This window comes from Drosophila simulans, chromosome X (assembly GCF_016746395.2).
Source record: "Drosophila simulans strain w501 chromosome X, Prin_Dsim_3.1, whole genome shotgun sequence".
Taxonomy (NCBI): domain Eukaryota; kingdom Metazoa; phylum Arthropoda; class Insecta; order Diptera; family Drosophilidae; genus Drosophila; species Drosophila simulans.
Window position 1 is genome coordinate 2,498,297 of NC_052525.2, and position 18,060 is coordinate 2,516,356.

At 45.3% G+C, this 18,060-nt stretch overlaps 3 protein-coding genes across 5 annotated transcripts; 1 reads left to right on the top strand and 2 right to left on the bottom strand.

Annotated features, from left to right (window-relative positions):
- The first annotated feature begins 148 nt into the window (after positions 1-148).
- Positions 149-2,157, top strand: LOC6724977 (zinc finger protein 782). The gene is given in 5 exon segments (XM_002105977.4): positions 149-803; positions 870-958; positions 1,016-1,270; positions 1,336-1,916; positions 1,918-2,157. Coding segments are annotated over 5 exon segments (1,518 nt in total). The 5' UTR covers positions 149-259; the 3' UTR covers positions 1,967-2,157.
- Positions 1,988-6,531, bottom strand: LOC6724978 (protein cramped). The gene is made up of 7 exons (XM_016173044.3): positions 6,372-6,531; positions 5,627-6,194; positions 5,172-5,375; positions 3,560-5,115; positions 3,120-3,492; positions 2,901-3,052; positions 1,988-2,844 (listed from the first exon to the last, which is right to left on the bottom strand). Exons 2-7 carry the CDS (start codon positions 6,165-6,167, stop codon positions 2,743-2,745), a joined length of 2,928 nt encoding a protein of 975 aa, XP_016037926.1. The 5' UTR covers positions 6,168-6,194; positions 6,372-6,531; the 3' UTR covers positions 1,988-2,742.
- Positions 6,532-6,718: 187 nt separating this feature from the next.
- LOC6724979 (syntaxin-4) lies at positions 6,719-11,208 on the bottom strand. Of its 3 annotated transcripts, XM_016173042.3 has the most exons (8): positions 10,825-11,190; positions 10,542-10,724; positions 9,662-9,898; positions 9,049-9,142; positions 8,742-8,984; positions 8,576-8,649; positions 6,998-7,246; positions 6,719-6,933 (listed from the first exon to the last, which is right to left on the bottom strand). In XM_016173042.3, exons 2-8 carry the CDS (start codon positions 10,572-10,574, stop codon positions 6,862-6,864), a joined length of 1,002 nt encoding a protein of 333 aa, XP_016037928.1. In that variant the 5' UTR covers positions 10,575-10,724; positions 10,825-11,190; the 3' UTR covers positions 6,719-6,861. The 3 variants fall into 3 exon arrangements, with proteins under 3 accessions (XP_016037928.1, XP_016037929.1, XP_016037927.1); XM_016173043.3 differs by lacking the exons at positions 10,542-10,724; positions 10,825-11,190 and adding an exon at positions 10,010-10,080; XM_016173041.3 differs by lacking the exons at positions 6,719-6,933; positions 6,998-7,246 and having other exon boundaries at positions 8,576-8,674; positions 10,542-11,208.
- Positions 11,209-18,060: the final 6,852 nt, after the last annotated feature.

Genomic DNA, 18,060 nt, shown 5'->3' on the forward strand with positions numbered 1-18,060 from the left:
TTATTATTATTATTATTATTATTATTATTATTATTATTATTATTATTAAAGTCTTAAAAATATTATGGAAATATACAACCTTTAGTCAACCTCCAAGCCCATGTGCCTCTGGCCATTTCCAAGCTGCTGTGCCCGGCTAGCTATTTTAAGTGCCACCACTAACGCATCAGCTGGACTTTGGCAACACTGTTTGGGACGCTAAATTAAGCTATTTATTTGAGAGTAAGTTATCTACTGCGGATTTCAATCCAGGACAACCATGTCGCCGCCGTCCAGCCCCGCTCCACGCCGGCCGTTCCCCATGGATGCCTTGTGCCGCGTGTGCCACAAGGCATCGCCGCTCTGCCTGTCGCTCTTCAAACAGCTCGACAATCCAATTTCCGGCAAACTTGCGACGCTGGCCAGCGTTTTAAGCTACTGCAGCGGTCTGGAGATCCAAGAGGAGGAGCTCTTCCTCCCCCACCACATCTGCCCGGGCTGCGTGGCCAAGTTGCAACTCTCGCTGGAGTTCAAGCGGAGTGTCCACCGCATGGACAGAATTCTGCGGCAGAGTCATGCGGACTTTTGCCGCAGCAAAAGGATCAGCGCGGTGAATACTAGGCCCAGGCTGTCACCCGAGATTCCGGAGGACATTGTACTTGTGCTCGATGACCAGGAGGTGACTGAGCATCCAGCAGAAACGGTACGAAATGAGGAGGAACTCGTGGTCGTAGAATCAGATGAGGAGGAAAGCCGGGTGGAAGGGCCAATTATACAGGAGGAGAGGCTGGATAATGCACTGGAACAGCAAGCAGACTTTCCAGGTAGGGAGAACAACGAGGAACAACAGAGTCACACATTTGAAGAGATCTACTTGGTTGACAAAGCAGATGACGATATCTGCGAGATTGTCGACGATTCGGATACGGAGCAACGTAGGAGCAGGTTAGGAAGATCCAAGCCGTCGCTGCAAAGTTCCGTGAGTTGCCTAACAGAGTTATAAGTAAGTAATACAATAGTTTCCCATCTTCGGCAGATTTGCGGCAAACAACTGCACAGCAAGCGGACCTTTCAGAACCACATGACGCTACATAGCCCGCATCCCGTTCGCCAAGATGGCAACGTCGACTGCATTGAAGAATCCCTCCAAGTAGAGCCCGTATTGCAGGCCAATGCTGGCGAAGATCTCTACGAGATTGTGGAGAAAACAGCGCAGCCTTCTGCGGCGCAGAGAACTTTTCCGAGTAGGAGCCGGCTGTGGAAACCACTCAATCCCTGCCTAAAGTGCCAAGTAAGTTGGTCATCGCAGCTCGCAAAGAACTCAAAGCCGAAGGTCATGAACTCTCTCTTCCTCAGATCTGCGGCAAGCAACTAAGCACCAACAACTCCTTCAAGTACCACATGCAGCTACATGGCACGGCCAGGCCCTACGTTTGCACGATCTGCGGAGAGTCCTTCAAGACGCGAAACGCCCACGACGGCCATGTCACGCTGCACGATCGAAACAATCCGAATCGGTGCCCCACCTGCTTCAAGGTCTTCCGGCAGGCATCCTCGCTGCGCACACACCTTCTAATCCACAGCGGAATCAAGCCATTCCCGTGCACCATCTGCGGCAAGAGGCTGACCCAGAAGTCGGGCCAAAAGAAGCACATGCTCACCCACACGGGCGAGATGCCGCACGGCTGCGACATCTGCGGCCGCCGCTTCCGCTTCTCGAGCAACCTGGCTGCCCACAAGCGCTGCCACAGCCAGGAGAAGCCCCACCCGTGCCCGGTGTGCCAGGAGCGCAGCTTCGGCAGCAGGTCCGAGCTCAACCGCCACATGCTCGTCCACAGCAGCGAGCGACCATTCGGCTGTGAGCAGTGCGGCAAGTCCTTCAAGCGCCGCATCTCACTCGGCATCCACCGCCAGTCGCACAAGGCGGGCAGGCAGCGGTCAAGTGGTGGTCCAACTGGAGGAGCAGGACGAGCATGAGGAGACCTGAATCTGCACACAAGTCACGACATTTAGTTTTAGTTCATTTCGCTTTTATTTTCGGTACTTTCTCTCGCACAATAACAAGTTTTAAGTGTTACTATTGTTACATACATATGTACGCTCTAGGATAACATTTGTTGTGTTCCCACCGAAAATAAAGCGTTTCATACATACATATATATATATGGTCAACAAACATTTCGAGTCTTCTGACGATCCTTTCGATTTGATTTAATGAGCTTTAGTTTATCAGGTGGAGGCGGGAGAATCTCTATACATATGGAAGTTTCGATTGGGATTGGGGTTGGTGAGGTCGTGGGTGTGGGGGCCTTAAACTAAGCTACTTGATGGATTCACCTTACGCGCTAGAAACCAATTAGAGTAGTGCGGAACGAGTGTGCGAGCGGGTAACAAACAAAGTGGGGCTGGGATTTAAAAGTGTGAGATGGGAGCTACGCGTTACGCTGCCGCGCGATACATAAAGTTAATGTATAAATAAATATATATGTTCAGACAATGTGAGTGCTTGCTAATACTTGGCATACATAAAATGAGTATAGATCACAAAGAGTCGCGTAAAAACATAAATGTTAGTGGGTATAACGTGGGTGGGATGAGTAATGAGTAATATCAGTGGGACATGAGGCTTGGAGGCACACGTGGCTTTCCTTCCCATCGTCCAGCTTGGACGGATACCCATCGTCCTTGGCTCTCATCTCAAGATCCGGACGACTTGGGTACACTCACGAAGAGGACACGACCGGATTGCCGCAGTGGCCACTGCTAATCCTTCTCCTGCTGCTGCAGCAGGGCGGCGATTTCCTGGAACTTGTGCCGAAAGTCCACGCTGCTCTCGCTGATTATCGACATGCTCGACGACGGATCCTGCGGATTGGGTTAGACAATGAGTGACCACAATGAATGCATGCGGTCTGGCTTACCAGTATATCCCTGGTGGCATCAATCTCATCCAGATGCCCCAGCAGCGACGTCAACGAGAAGTCATTGATATTGTCCTCCAGCCAGCGCGCGTTGGATGTTGAATCCCTGAGCAAGTGCATCGGACTCATGCTGCCGTGGAAGAAGCTTTGATCTGCCGCGGAGAAGATAATATAAGATTTATACAAGAATGAAAAGCGAAACCGTGCTGATGCTCCTACTTGTGCTCTCGTCTTGGACCGCCTCGTTCAGGGAACCGCTGACGGCCGTCCTGCTGGTGGCCACGCAAATGTCCAGGTTGGGCATGTCTCGATTGCTGGCCTGCGTGGCCTCGTCGCTGAGGAAGCCCAACGCCCGCTGATCCCCTGGCTCTTGATCCTGCGCAGCGGCCGTGGCACTCATGCTGGAATCGGGTTTTGAGCCGGAGGAGCTGATGCCACCGGAACTGGTGCCATCCACGCGATCAATCGGCTCGAAAAGGCCGCTGTGGAGTTGGCGCACACTCAGCAGATCGTACGGACGATCGCCAACGGATGTGGGGGGCAGGAGACGGCGCTGCACAAGCACCTGACGATTGATCTTTTGCCGTGTGAGCTGGAATGCACGTAATGAATGCAAATGAATGGGCATTTGGGTAACGCCAATGGGAAAGACCACTTACCGCTGAGAGCTGGCGCACAGGATCGATGTTGGATATCGGCCGCCGCACCGGCAGCATCGGCGTGCGGAAATTGCCATCAACCACGCCGGTGGCCGTCGCCTCCGCCAGCTGCTGCGCCTTGGTCATCAGGTCCCGCTTGCGATCGCACGTGTGGCCGCAGTTGCACTGGCGCTTGCGCACGCGCTCGCTGAGATTGGCCACGAGCAGCAGGTGCTTCAGCTTGTTGCTCACCGACGATGTGGTGACGGCCTTGACGCGTTCCACGCTATCACAGTCGTTGGGATTGTAGGGCAGCGAAGTGCTCGAGGTGCTCGATGCGCTGACGTAGCAGTTGGAAGATGCGCTTGTTTGGATGGCGTTCGAGGCGGAACTGCCGGTTTGGGTGGCCACCGACGAGGAGCTGGGCGCTACCGTGTTGATTGTTAGTATGCTCGATGCCATGGCCGTCGAACTGTCCACCTCGCACCAATAATACTCCAGCTCCAGCTTGGAGTCCTGGCCAAAGACCACGTACAGATCACCGATGGTTATATCCGCCGCATTCGCCTGCGTCCAGCCCTTGCGGATTCTCTTGAGTATGTCGTCGCTGAGCAGGGGCTTAAAATTTCGAGCCTGTGCCGCGGCCGCCGCCTCCTTAGCTTCTTTGCGTTTGGAGCGGGGTACGGATGGAGCCGTCAAAGAACCAGATACAAGCGTGGAAGGAGCAGGAGCTGCAGCACAGGTAGTTTGTATAACAGAGGTCACCATGGCATGAGATAGATCAGCGCTGGCTGGATCAGCCTGCAGTACAGGATCGTGCGACGTTTCGAGCGCAACAGCAACAGTTGTGGTATCACCAGTGGTGGTCGAAAGTGCTGGAATAGTGACTGCTTGCGGATGCGGCATGGCCTCCAATATGTCGCCCAGAAACTCATGAATCTCCTCGCCCAGCTCATCACCGCTGCTGTTCTCCATCTTCATCAGATTGCCCTCCAAGGGCCCATCGTCCAAGCTCTTCTCCAGCGGCGGGCTGGCACTCGATTTTGGTTTCTTTGTCTCCGGCGAACGCTTCTCGGAGCCGCTTTCCGTCCGCAGTCGCTTGCTAGCCGCCACTGGCATGCCGGCCAAGTTGCCCAAGGTCTCGCTGCGCACTTTGAAGCCCATGCGCTCCTCGTATGCCGTCAAGCATATGCTGATGCTGCTTAGGTAGGCGGTGATGCTGAGCAAAGGTCGGTGGATGGCCACTCCCGGCCGGGGCTGGAAGCACATTGAGGGATCCAGCGATGCAACCGACGGCTGCATTGGTTCCGTTTCATTGTTGTTGTTATTGTTGCTGGACGCAGTGGATGGCAGGCTGCTGGGAAAGAACGCACTCTTCTCCTCGTGCAAACGCTGATTGGCGCTGCGCCATTTGTACTCGAACGTCTTGATGAAGCTGATTAGTTTCTTGTGCAGCGGAACTATTATCCTGCCGCGCGGGTTCTGCGCCAGGGACTGGACGCGACCGAAGGCCTCCATATTGGCGGGAGTCACCAGCACCTCCACCTTGCTGGGCAGCCGGATATCCTCCAGAGAGTCTACAGTTTGTCATGGGATATTACTGGGCACACATATCGCATGGAAGCGCACTCACCATCCAATTGATTTAGCCGCCGGAGCGCCTTGCACGATGGCGTCTTAATGCGGATGTTCTTGCCCTTGCAGCGCACGGTGATCTGGCCCTGGTAGACCAGCTGCTTCAGCTTCATGAAGTGCTTCTCCGTGAGGAACTGCAGCTTGCGCCGCATCTCGCCGTAGTTGATCAGCGTGTACAACTCCTGGGCGGGCTTTTTCAGTTCTAAAACGATTGATTGAAGTTACAAAATGTCCAGCAATTCGAAATGAACAAGGCCAATGGCAAAATGGCAAATGGCTAGTTGAATTCTGGGAATTGAACGATTCCCAGGAATTCAAAGCACGCGGCACGAAGTTTTTGGCGCCGAAAACCAAGACAAGCGAACTGTGACCTTATTTACGCATTATTTTGCCAATAGCTTGCTAATTCAACTTTTTGGGACATGCCGTATCCAGTTTGACCCTTCTTCTTACCCTCCGAGAAGCGCACATATTTGCAGATCTTGTGATAGGTCTGGTAGTAGTGCTGGCGAACTTGGTCCTTGGTTTTGAAGCTATAGTCGCTGTTGGCGTTGCGCCGCTTCAGCTTGGCGTTGATGCAGTTGGCCACCGCCTCGAAGTCCTTGCCGAACTCGTTGAGGGCGTCGAAGAAGCAGTTGCGCTCCACATTCGTCCAGGTGGTCTTCCCGCTGCCCGTCTTTAGCTGGCTGGGCGTCTTCTGGGCGGCCTTCTCCTCCTTTTTGTTCGGCTCCCGTTCGCTGGGCGGCGGTGTCATCGGGCGCGTCTGGTCCTGCTTCATCTTCTGTATGACCCGGGCACTGGCCCGCGTTCCCGGACAATTGTGCATGGTCACCGAGCCGAGGAGCTCCTCCTCGGGCAGCTTAGCTATCGAGGGCACAACTACTGCTCCTCCTCCCTTGCCATTTGGTAGCGGATCCTCAATGGCCACGGATGACGACGACGGCGGCGGCGGCAGCGGTGGCGGGGGCGGCGGCTGCTTGCACAGTTCCTCCATGTTGGACAATCCACATCCGCTTGCCTCCTAGACGGGATTATCAATGACAATATCAATTAAACTGCGTAGTCTTCCGGGAAAAGTGGGAAAATGGCGCCGAACCGTCCGATTGCTTGTTATTGTCGCCGAACCGCGCGCCCTGGCTAATCCACTGCCGACCAGATGTGATCTCGAAGGCTTTCCTAAGCTCCTACGTGCACTCACCTACAAATCAGACATGGGAAATCGGTGCTAAACGACTATATAAAAAACTTATTAACGAGACGCCAGGGATGTTGATGTTGGACAACAGTGTTCTATCAACAGTGCAGTGTGTGCTGTTAGGCGCGAAGTGGTTGCTGTTAAGTTGTTTTGTTTACTCGCAGCGATGCCCGCCCGGCTGTTTTACAGCCGACAATGGCTAGTTCTAGCCGCAGCTTTCGTTTCCTGGCTGCTTTCCAGCTAAATGCGTACCCTCTGTACTGACCGTTATTTTATTTACATTTTAAATTTAATAAAAATATACAAAATCCACACGAAACAGCCAACTAATAATTTAAAGGGACTCAAAATAGAGCATGCTCTCAACAGCATGAGCTTTTATTGATTTCGTTTACCTGTTGATTAATTGCAAAGTTTCTTCTTGAGGTTTTAAAGTTTATTTTCTTACGTGTAAATTTTAAAATTAGGCCAAAAAAAAAGTTTCTCGCGTGCATCACAAATAAATACCAACAAGGAGTAATACTAACAACACGGCTGCGAGTATCACGATGAGCATTATCTTTTTCTGCAAATACAAGGGAAAATGCCTTTTAGAACCCAACGCTCGCGGGGATTCGCAGTGTGCCCACCTTGCGCGCCTTTTTCTGGTGCTGCTCCGCCTGGTCCAGCTCGTCGGCGCCCTTGTCCACGTGGAGCGTGGCCTGCTGGGCGTGGAACTCCACACGCTGGATCACCTCGCTCTGCTCCATCACCAGGGTCTGGATGCGCATGAACAGGGCGTGGACCTCCTCGATGGACTTCTCCAGGCGGCGCAGCTCGTTGAATCGGTCCATCATTTCGCGCAGTGTCTGCCGCTCCTTCTCCGTTTCCTGCAGAAACTAAAAATACAAAAATTGTTAATATAAAGCCTAAGCAATGCTTGTACGTATTATTTATGATTTGCAAAAAAATACCTTTTGATCTTTATATTGTGTGTTAAAATGAAGGTTAATTAACAGAGAATGTTAGAAAAGGCGGGTAAAGAGCTTCTTTTATTGATTTACCGTTGGTCCTTGATCGTTTTCTCTGCAAGTCTATCTCTTCCCTTTTTCTCAGCGACATCGAACGACGCACGTGATTTTTAATTGTGCGTCGCGAAATAAGGTTTATTGTATTTAGCATTGTCTAGATATAAATGTTTAGATATAAATGTGAGTATCGGCATTGTGATACGAAGCATTGGCGCGCTTTTCTTTCTAAGTTCGCGGTAATTTTGCGTTTTCGATCGCGCGCGAAAAATGCTTGTGTGTATTGAAAATGCGCCCTAAAATCCGCATTTACATATGTATGTATGTATGTGCATGTTAATGTGTGTGTTGCGCTATATAAGCTTCCACTTCTTTTTTTATATTTTTTTATGGTGAACCATCGTGTTTGAAAATATATTCTATTGCCTATGGCCTATTCAATATAAAAATGTATAGCATAACTATACAGCCAATATAATTAATCTGTATGTACATACATATGTATGTTCTGTATTGCAGAACATGATGTTAAAACAACAGCGTGAAACAGAGAGAGTGCATATGAGTTTGATTTACCGTTGGTCCTTGATCGTTCCCTTTTGAGAACTTCCTCTTTCCTTCTTATTCGCGAGCATCGAAATGCGCACGTGTTTTTTAACTGCACGCCGCGAAATTAGGTTAATTGAATTCAGCGTTGTTTAGATGGCGAAAAGTGTTATTATTTGGATAAATGTGGTTACCGGCGTTGTGATGCGAAGCGTTTAGTGGTTTTTCCAAATTTCCTTATAATTTTGCGTTTTAGCAAAATACCAACATACATACATATGTATGTATGTATGTATGTTAGTGTGTGGGTGTTACACCGAATGAGCTTCAGTGCTTTTTTTTTCATTTTTTTTATGTGTAAAGCTTTACTAAAAGCAATATAAAAATGATCGTCTCGCGAAGTGTAGATGCGATAAAGTCAGATAAATGAATATAACATCGAGGTGAGTTGAGTTCTACTACTTTCTATATATTTTATATATATTTAATAGGTTATAGTCCTAGAATTTATTAAATGCCATTTAAAGTACATACTAAATGCCAAACATATTATAAATATATGTTTATGAAACCTTCAATATTATCGAAATTGATAAGGAATCATATCAGACAGAAGACTTGCTTGTTTGTATCATTCTTTCTTTCTTTACTCACATTGTCCACAAAGAGTTTGGTTGTCTTGTTCTCGATGAGTAACTCGATTTCTTGTTCGCTGGCTTCAGAATTAACTGAAAAGTAGATGGTAACGAAGTTCTTAAACAAAATAATTTAATAGTTGCGAATTCTTTAATCAGACTCGTCGAATTTGTCTCACACTTACTGATTTTTGTATGCAGTCTCAGATTCTTTTTGACCTTGGTCTCGTAGTTCTGCAGGAATAGTTCGTTTTTGTGCCACAGATTGATGAAAGTCTGGTGGAGGCCATAGAAAAGGGTTCTTTTCATCCTTGCCTCCAAGCTGTAATCGTTTTCCGCCGGCAGATTCGCCTTGAAGTCGTTGAATCGCGTCATTAGCTGATTGCCCAGCCTCAGGTTTTTGTTGTGAAGCTCATCCATCTCGTTCTCTGCGCATTGGATTTGGACCGTGATGCAGTGGAAGTATTCACAACTTTAGATTCAAATTCTTACCGTTGAAAGTTCGCAGATTGACGGTTTGGGCCATGCGGTTCATCGCCTCCAAGTTGGCGGCTATCTGTGCGAGTTGTTGGCGAATCTCCGTGTACTAAAAAAAGGATACCGTAAAATTCCATTAAAATCGTATATTCACTTCCATTACATAGTAAATTTCCTTCCTGCGGAGGAAGCAGTGCTTGTTTTGCTTTTTGCAAGAGTTTCTCCCGTTGTTTACATTGCGACTACTCTCCCTCTCTTCATCCGCTCTCTTAACCACAATAAAAAACGTAGTTAATGAGAAAAGGTTTTTTTTTCTGGACTTATCACGAGTTTTCGCGCTACGCCGGCAGCGATTGAGTAATACAGCTGATTCATAAGTGCACACAAGTGTGGGTAAACCTTAAAAAAGAAAAAAAGGTTTCCCCTTTCTCCTGCTCTCTGATCTTTTATTTCCATTGAGGGGAAGCGTTTAACTAGCTGCTTTGTGTTGTATGTTCTTGCTTCGCTAAGTATTAATAACTTTTAAGATAGCTATCATGGGAGTTATCTATTAACTATTTCAATACTCAAGAATGTTAAGAACTTGTAAGAGGTTGTGTTTCGCATCCACTTCGATCCTTAAACTCACCGGATTGAGTATGTCGTCCACATTCGAGCCATACTGCGCCATCTTTGAACTGGACCGATCCTTGGGTTCGCTGCTGCTGTTGTTGTTGCTGCAGCTGTGAGAGTTTTGGCTAACGATACTGTAGCTATTGTTGTTACCGCCGCTGTTGCTAGTGATGAACTCCGTGGTTCCACTGTACACGTTCAAAAGCAGTGAACCGTTCGACGACGAGTTCGACGAGTTCGTGCTCAATGAGCGCTGGAATTAGTACAGCAAAAATAAGAAAAAAAATAAATAAAAATAAAATAGGTCCATGCGGTCCTAACCAACTGCAGGGAAAAACTGAGAAAAAACTAAATTGAAACTAACAACTTTGGTTGCGTTTATTTACGTTTGTGTGTTCACAATCTGGCGCGGTGTAAATGAACAATAAAAATGACTTCGGTACTGAAATTCACCTGGTGCTAAAAGTTTGGCGGCGGAATCGCGGGGTTGCCCCGCAAGTGTGATGTGTGGCCACATTATCGTCGTTATCTCTGGCCGATCTGATAAATGGCATAGCGAACACCCACCGAACCCCCTTGGCTCACAAGTCGAAATAGTGCCAAAAGCGGCAACAGAAATGTGAGAGATTGGGCCAATTGTAAAGAAGGTGGCAGCACCTTGGTCAGAATGTGTTTAAATGTGCCGCAAAAAAACTTTTATAATGATTACTTTTTACCGAGAAGAGCGGATTTTCTTTCCTGGCAAATACCACCAAATGCATTTCAAATCATCTTGTTCGGTACTTTTTAATTGTGTTGCGGTTTGAGTGCTGCCAAACCACTGTGCCTCAAACTAATTAGCAGTTACCTCATCCCAACCTCCCAACCAACCACCCACGTTTCTAATATTTTCTTACCTGCAAAAGCTCGGGCAGTCGATCTTTTCCCATTTCTGCAACTTGGACTGCCTTTGAATTATGCCAACTTTATGCCAATTACTTGTATTCCTTTCCAGGACTCCAAAAATGTCCACTTTTGTATCCTTTACAGCGGCTTGTGAGCTTTGTTCCTGGTTTGTTGTTGCCGTTTGCCTCCAACAGCTGTTCGCGAATGGGAAAATTAGATTGAGAGCGCAGGAGAGAGCGAAACCTGCTATCAAAGCTTATCAGCAGTTTCTGATAAGAGCCGCCTAATATTTACCGTCTGCCCTTCGGAAAGCGACAGGGTGGGGTGGAAAGTCAGGGAGAGAGAGCGAGAGAGGGAGGCCTAAACACAGATTATCACCTATCACATATTTGCCATTTATTGGCGGCTCTTTGCTCTCTTACTCGCTCTTTTGTTGCACACACACAAAAAAAAAAAAAAAAAATGAAAAAAATTGGATTATTGGAATAACCAGCTTTCTGTATTTTCAAAATGTAACATGTAAATACATTCTGTTACATTTTTTTCGATTTATTGAAAATCAATTCCTTTGTCTTCACCGCGCCGCATACGTTTTCGAACTAAAAAATCGACGCCGGCACAAAAACGCAGAGCCTCCCAGTCGCGTCGAGATTTCTTTCAATTCAAAAAGATTAAAGACGGCAAACACTCTGGCTACAGCCCGGGCCAAAATAATAGGCATTTTAGGGTATAAATTTATTGGGCCTCATCTAAATTCAAATTAGTTTTGAAAAATTCAAAAATGTACATTTTATTCAGCAATAGGATGGTGATTTGATTATGCAGAGAGGTATTCGATTTCGTGAACTCGGGTGTATTTGATATGTACGTTCATGTGCTTTAGCTGGAGAGAGATAAAGATGGAGACTCGTACTACATTATGTGTAGTTAGTGGCGATCTACATTTTTTGTTGTCTCCGAATAAAATGAATAAATCGTCTTTGCCACCGAAATGAAAACTGGTTAGGCGGCGGAGAAAAATGTGTTAATTGTTTTTATTATTATTTCTACACTGTTGTATGGTAAACATTTCTACATTGCTTTTTGTTGTTGCGGCACTTTTCACGCTCCATGTTGCCGTTCAATTGAAATAAAAGACTGAGTAAGAGAAATAAACCTGCGACGAGAACGTTCAAAAGTCACTTGCGCTAATTAGTTGAACATTTTTCTATTGCTGGCTTTGTACGGTGCCTCCATATGCATTTACAGGGTATCAGCGGGTCGCATCTATGTAGGTCATTGTCAGATCTTTTTACAACTTGATTCCTTCAAAACGCTTGTGTTAACTTAACTTCTTAAGCACAGTTAAGTTGCTTGTTTCTTCGAGTGTATCGTGTTTATTTCACATGATGAATTTATTTCTATTTTGCTTGCTGGGTAGTTATATAGTCTACCCGCTTTATATTAGCAATTCTTGCGGTTGCAAAACGAAGCTTATGAACTGCCCTCAACTACGTCAACAACAATAACAAGAAAAATAAAACCATCAACACCAGACAGTTGCGAATTTCCATTTCTCATTTGGTTCGCAATTCTTCTCAAGTTGCCATGTCATTTGAAGAGACGGCAGAAAAGAATCGTGTCGCGAATTCTTCCCTCTCTAATGATTCTACAAAAAGCGTACGTATACGTGATATACTGATACTTTGAATTGAACTGCATGTAGCGCCATAAGGTTAAAATATTTAAATCGATTTGCAAATTCCATGTGGAACATGTGAATTCGCGAATACCCTTTAATGCACCCTTTAACCATGTACATTAACTTTTTATTGCAAAACACCAATTAATTGAGATTGAGATTGCTTTCTTTTCGCTTTATTTTTGGTTTTGTTTTTAAAATGAGTCATATATATGCAAATAAGTTTATTTTGTGACCCCGTGGTGGAATTCGAACCGCCAATCGCTTATCAGATACATTTGGTAGGTTTTGTGAGTTCCAATGTCATTTCTCGTATATCCCATCTGATTAGTCGACGATTTCTTGCCAACTCGTTATTAAGAGGCATTCAATTGCTCGAAAGTCGTGAATCCGCTTTTATGTACGTAATGTACGTATAGAACTGTGACTCAATGGAGATATTGTCACTTTTGTGCTGTAAAGTTTAAAAAAAAAACTGCATAACAAAGCAAAACTCAATTTAGGTGGAGTGGCTATACAAAGCAGTTTATTTTTATCAATCCACGGGATTCATTGAGTTTAGGTAATGGGAATACAAAAAGATGAAATTCTTCTTTTTCCCGCCTTTATTTGCATTGCGGACTGTAAGTCTAAAATGTATTGCAGCTTATTATTATCTATTCACTAATTTTCATAGTGCAAATTGTTGGCAAAAACAGCAACATATTCTCATATTCCCTGCGTTTAACACCCGCTTTCCACCTTTTTCCATTGCTTTTCCATAAACAAAGAGGTCGGAAAAGCGGAGATATTGTCATAGGCAGTCAAGTTTATTGTGCCCGTTTTTTTTTTTTGTTAGTTTTCTCGGCTCTCGCGCTTTCCTTTGTTTACAATTTATTTTGTCATGTGTCGAAAATTGCAAATTTATGAGTTTTTGATGAGTCTTTTTGTGCGTTGTTGTCCCCACCTTAGTTACCACTTCTGTTGTTATTCTTGTTTGTTTTTATTTGGGTCAGAGGCTCACGCACAAAACGAGAAATGGGAACTGGTGGAAAGCGCTGGCGGGGCGGGGGAAAAGCGATAGCTTTGGGAAAATCAACTGGGGCGGTGGGGTGGTCGGCAAGTGTGTGCGCTTTTTGACTTTTGATTAAATTCGCACTCGTCAAAAAAAATAAAACAAAAAATAGGGCAACATCTACAAAAAATATGATAAATAATTGAACTCTTGCAGAAAAGGCTTAGACCTGCCGATATCCTGTAGTTCTCAGTTCTTATTTTAAGCTATCTTCGCACGCCATTAAATAAAATTTTCGCTTGAGTATATACCAATCAGATCATTCCAAACAAATAAATTGAATTCCTAAATTCCTGATTAAACAGTATAACCGGGTTAGCATCATATGCATCCCTTGGCATAGCCGTGCTTGGTTGCCATGCCCAAATGGGCAGAGGAAAATATCCAAATATTTCACGTGCCAAACACAACTGTAGACAAATTGCTTTTAAAGCCTTTAAGGCAAGCTGCAAGTGCAGGGCGATGGGTTAAAAAGGATGAGAACGTTGATCCGCACCAATTTAAATGCGCGCCCAAAACTATGCAACGAAATTTCATATTTCTCTCTACCATTTGCATAAAAGTCACACCAACGCAAAAACCAAAAACCAGAAACCAAAAAAGTACCCTCTCTCCCACTTTCATGGCGTTTCTGGTTCTGGTTCTTGTTCGGTTTTTTTTCCAATGCAAATTTTTGACTAGTTGCGGTCAGGATAAGTGTTTGGTTTCGATGGTTCACAGAGAAGAAGGGTCCTTCACGTGGGGCGTGCACCACATCGTAATGTGAATTATTCATTTGTTTATGCTCTTAGTTTGTGTTTTAATTAAACTTGTTGGATGTCAGGGGCGGATTTGGTTTGTGTTCCCATACATGTGTAGGTTGGTGCCTCGAATTCTCTCGAGGAGACCCACGGGGCGTATGAGTGATGCACGGTTTGATTGTCACTTTTTTATTGCCAAGCAGTATCTTTTGCATTATTTTATATTATATATACTAATTATTGATTGAAGTGGAGTAGTGCAAGTGCTTTTTAGAGGTCTATCCATGCTTGGTAATATTTTATCAGCTCGAAACTTTAAGGTCGGGTCTCCGAAAAAGGCATAAAACCCAGAAAAGGCAATGAAAATTGCCAAGTCGCATTATTTATCGTATACGCATCGGGGAGTATAGCGAGCACACACACACACACACAAGTGCTCTTAAATGCACACACAAACACACACACACACACACATGCAGTGTTAGAGCGGAAGGGGGCAAAACAAAATGGCGCTGCATTCATAATGGCGGTTGGTGGTTCGGTCGCTTCCTGTCGTCGTTCCGTCGACGCTCCGGTTCTTCTTGTCGCAGCGGATGCTTGGCATTTATTGCAGGCGACAATATTTTGCTTTGCCCTGCATCCTCTCAGCGCCTTGGCCCAGCCCAGCCCACCGCCACGCCCCCTTGTCATGCACTGAGAACAATGCGAGTAAGGAGTTCATCATTCAATAATGGAACGAAAATATTATGCACCAACTGTTGAGGCCTACTACTGAATATTATTCGATTATTAGATTATGTTAGGTCGTATTCACTGTATCGGAATGTCCTTTGAAATTTGCAGAGTAAACTGCCTTTCTTGCACTGCACTCTTCTTGTGTGCATCCTGCTTTTGCCCTGTCATTGTCAGCAGGCGATAGAAGCTCGCTGAGAGCCAAGGAAATTTTTACTCCTATTTGTTTATAATAAAGTCACAAAAGGACAACAAAGCACTCTTCGCCGATAGGATGCGAGAAGGTGATGAACGGGGACAGGAAGTGACACGTTCCACAAAGCCGATGGATGGAGATTACGTTATGGGCAGCAGGCATACCAAAAATAAATTAAAGGTGCGTTAAATCCGAGGCATTCGGGGCATTTGTCTCAAGAATGAAGTCTTGTTGAAAAAAATCAACAACGAGAAATTGATTCATAAGCTAGAGAAAGCCTGAAAAAATTGTGTTTCTTTGAGCAACGATTAAGTTTCATGCTGCAAAAATACATAGGTGTCTCTAAGCTCCTTCGTTCGTTCGTTTTCTATTAGAGTCTATTTATTCGTTTACAAGGCCTTATTCACGGTATCCTCGAGGCAAGTTGATTGTATAAAGCAAAACTATAGCCGAGGATACAGCAAAGTAAACAACTTACTTTGTAATCAGAGCCCGGGATTGGGTGCTGCAAGAACATGTTGTTGTCCTGCTGCTGCCACACTTAACCCCTACTGAAAAGGACCTTTTGGCCAACACGTCTTTCCACTCAATGCCCTTCTTCCTACCCAGGCTTCCCTTGATTCCCCTCTAGTTTGCCGGCTGGACCAGCAATTGTCCTGTCCGAAGACAAATTTCATTCTTAGTCCTTGCCGCAGCCAAAGGATTTGTCAAAGCATATGAAGAGACTAAAACTTGTTAAGTGAAATCTCTTTTATTTTGCTTTATTCGCCGGAGAAAATCACTCGCATATGGAGAGGAAAATGCTGGAGAATGCATTTAAGGAAGTGGGCAAAAAAAAGAGGCAGAGGCGAAGTACATCACTTGCCGGCTTAAAAATTTAAGAGCATCCGACAAATTTGCCGCAGATTTTCACAACTGAGTTATCGCTTTTTGACTCATATACTCGTGTGTTGCAAAGGTTACCTCCAAAATGGAAAATCAAATAAAATAATTTATGCAATGTTGCTTCAACAACAACATTAATACTGCCTGGCGAACTTTCCACGCTCGATTCAATGCATTTGTGTGTCATAAGGGCCAGAGTTCCCAAACTCTCCGTTTACTCGCTATTCCAGGATGCCTTGTAACACAACTCTTTGATGATTACCACCATGTATCACTAGGACAACTGCTGAGCGAGCGAAATCAAATTGAAACGCTATTCAGTTGACAGCCCTTTGCCACCCCATAAAGTCCTTTTGCAATCCTCCAGCAACCCATTCCCTACACAGTGAAAATATTGCGATATTTATCGATATTTCAACTCAAGTAATCCACGATCTATTCTTGCCTTGTCATCCAGCATTTCTTGCAGTGCACTTAATAAGACGACTCCTGTTGCTGCCACACAACGTGCGTTCGGGGCGACATTGATTGTGGGATTCGATTTGGCCAAACGCGGGCAATTACATCAATTATTTCGATAATTATCAATTGCAGCCGGGCCGCAAATTAATTGTGGCCAGCTCTTCTATCATGCCGCCTGTGTCCGCGCTGCTATGGTATCCTTGAAGTGAAGCGAATCTCTGGAACCTCTCCAATTTTCCGCCAAGTTGAAGAGCAACATAAAAAAGAGCTGCTTACTTTTCGGCGTCGTTTGCCGTTTGCGAGGGTATTTTTCAGGGTGGACCTCGTAGTGGCCTCGTAGATTGAGTGTAAACCTATTAGAGAAATTGCCAACTAAATGAACCCCTAAGCACAAACACAAGAACAAAAAACACACATACACGCCCAAGCACCTGATCTGGGTCAATTCAATTACTGTGAAACGCGAGGGCGGATCCAAAACTTGTCGCGATATTGAGATACTTTTAAAGCAGATCGTAGGAGCACTGCGAACTGGTAAAACAATCCTTTGAAGTTTCTTAAGACCTAAAGTTCTTCAATGAGTTGTTAAGGGAACTTGCAAGTTCCAGAAACTAGTGAAACCACCCGTGCTCGCTATGATTTGGCTGCCGTGTAATTTAAGACATATCCCCCGCTCTTTGTGGCTGTAAATATTTAATATATTTGCAGGGCCGTTCCCGTAAAGCTTTCACCTTAGCATCTAACCTTTCTGCGGGGCAAAGTCGCCACGTTCCAACGGCAATTGGCATAAAAATAAAGCGAAGTCCTCGAATTTCCTGGACTAGCATTATTATTGTTATTAAATTTTACTGCCGTTAACTGTTGCTGCGGGTGCCAGACAAATTAGGGGAAGCCGGCGGCTACGTGTGGGTGTGTAAGGTCCTGTTCGCAGGACCTCGACCGCCCTACGCACAATGTTTTAATGTTGTGTTTGTGTGCTCATCAATATTTATTGCGGTTCGACTACGTGAGCCGCACACAATCAGCGCAGCTCCACCGTGTTCGTTCGGCCTCAACATTTGTGCAAATATTTTTATTATGCCCGATACCTGTTCTCAAAAAAAAAAGAAAAATCGATGCAATTTCAAATGTACCCAGGAATTTATAATAATAATAAATAAAAGCATAATAATATATTTCCACTAATTACTTGAGATGTTTCATTTATGAGTCACTTAAAATCGCTTAGTTTGAACTTACATATAAACCAAGTTACCCATATTTACCCATTCTTCTACAGTATTTTCTGCGTCGAGTGCATGTTTGCTTAAGCACTTAAATTTACTTACTTTATTTGTTGTTATCGTTGGGTGGAAGGTGGGCCAAGTAAGCCAGCCGGGTCTGACCCCTGAAATATTGCCGAGGCGTGGGCGAAAAACAATGAGCAATTGTGGGCGGTTAATTGCGTTGGAAAGGAGTGGGGGGAGGGGGGCGTGGCTATTGCTAAACAAGGCTCTTATTTACTATTCAAAAAACTTCAATTACCGCAAAGTAGTCGCAAGAGTTGCTGGCAGTTGAGTTGTTATGCTGATTTAGCGCTTTATTTGCGCATAAATATAACAAAAGATTATTGGCTATTAAGTCATTTCCGCCGCTTTTCATACTTCCACGCCCACATTTTCCTTTGCCCGAAAACGATTTAGCCGCACGCAGCTCCAAAAGTAGCCAACAGTGCGATTGGAATCGCCTAATGAGATATCAACGTAATATGATGGACAATTAGTTAAAGCTGATTAGGGAA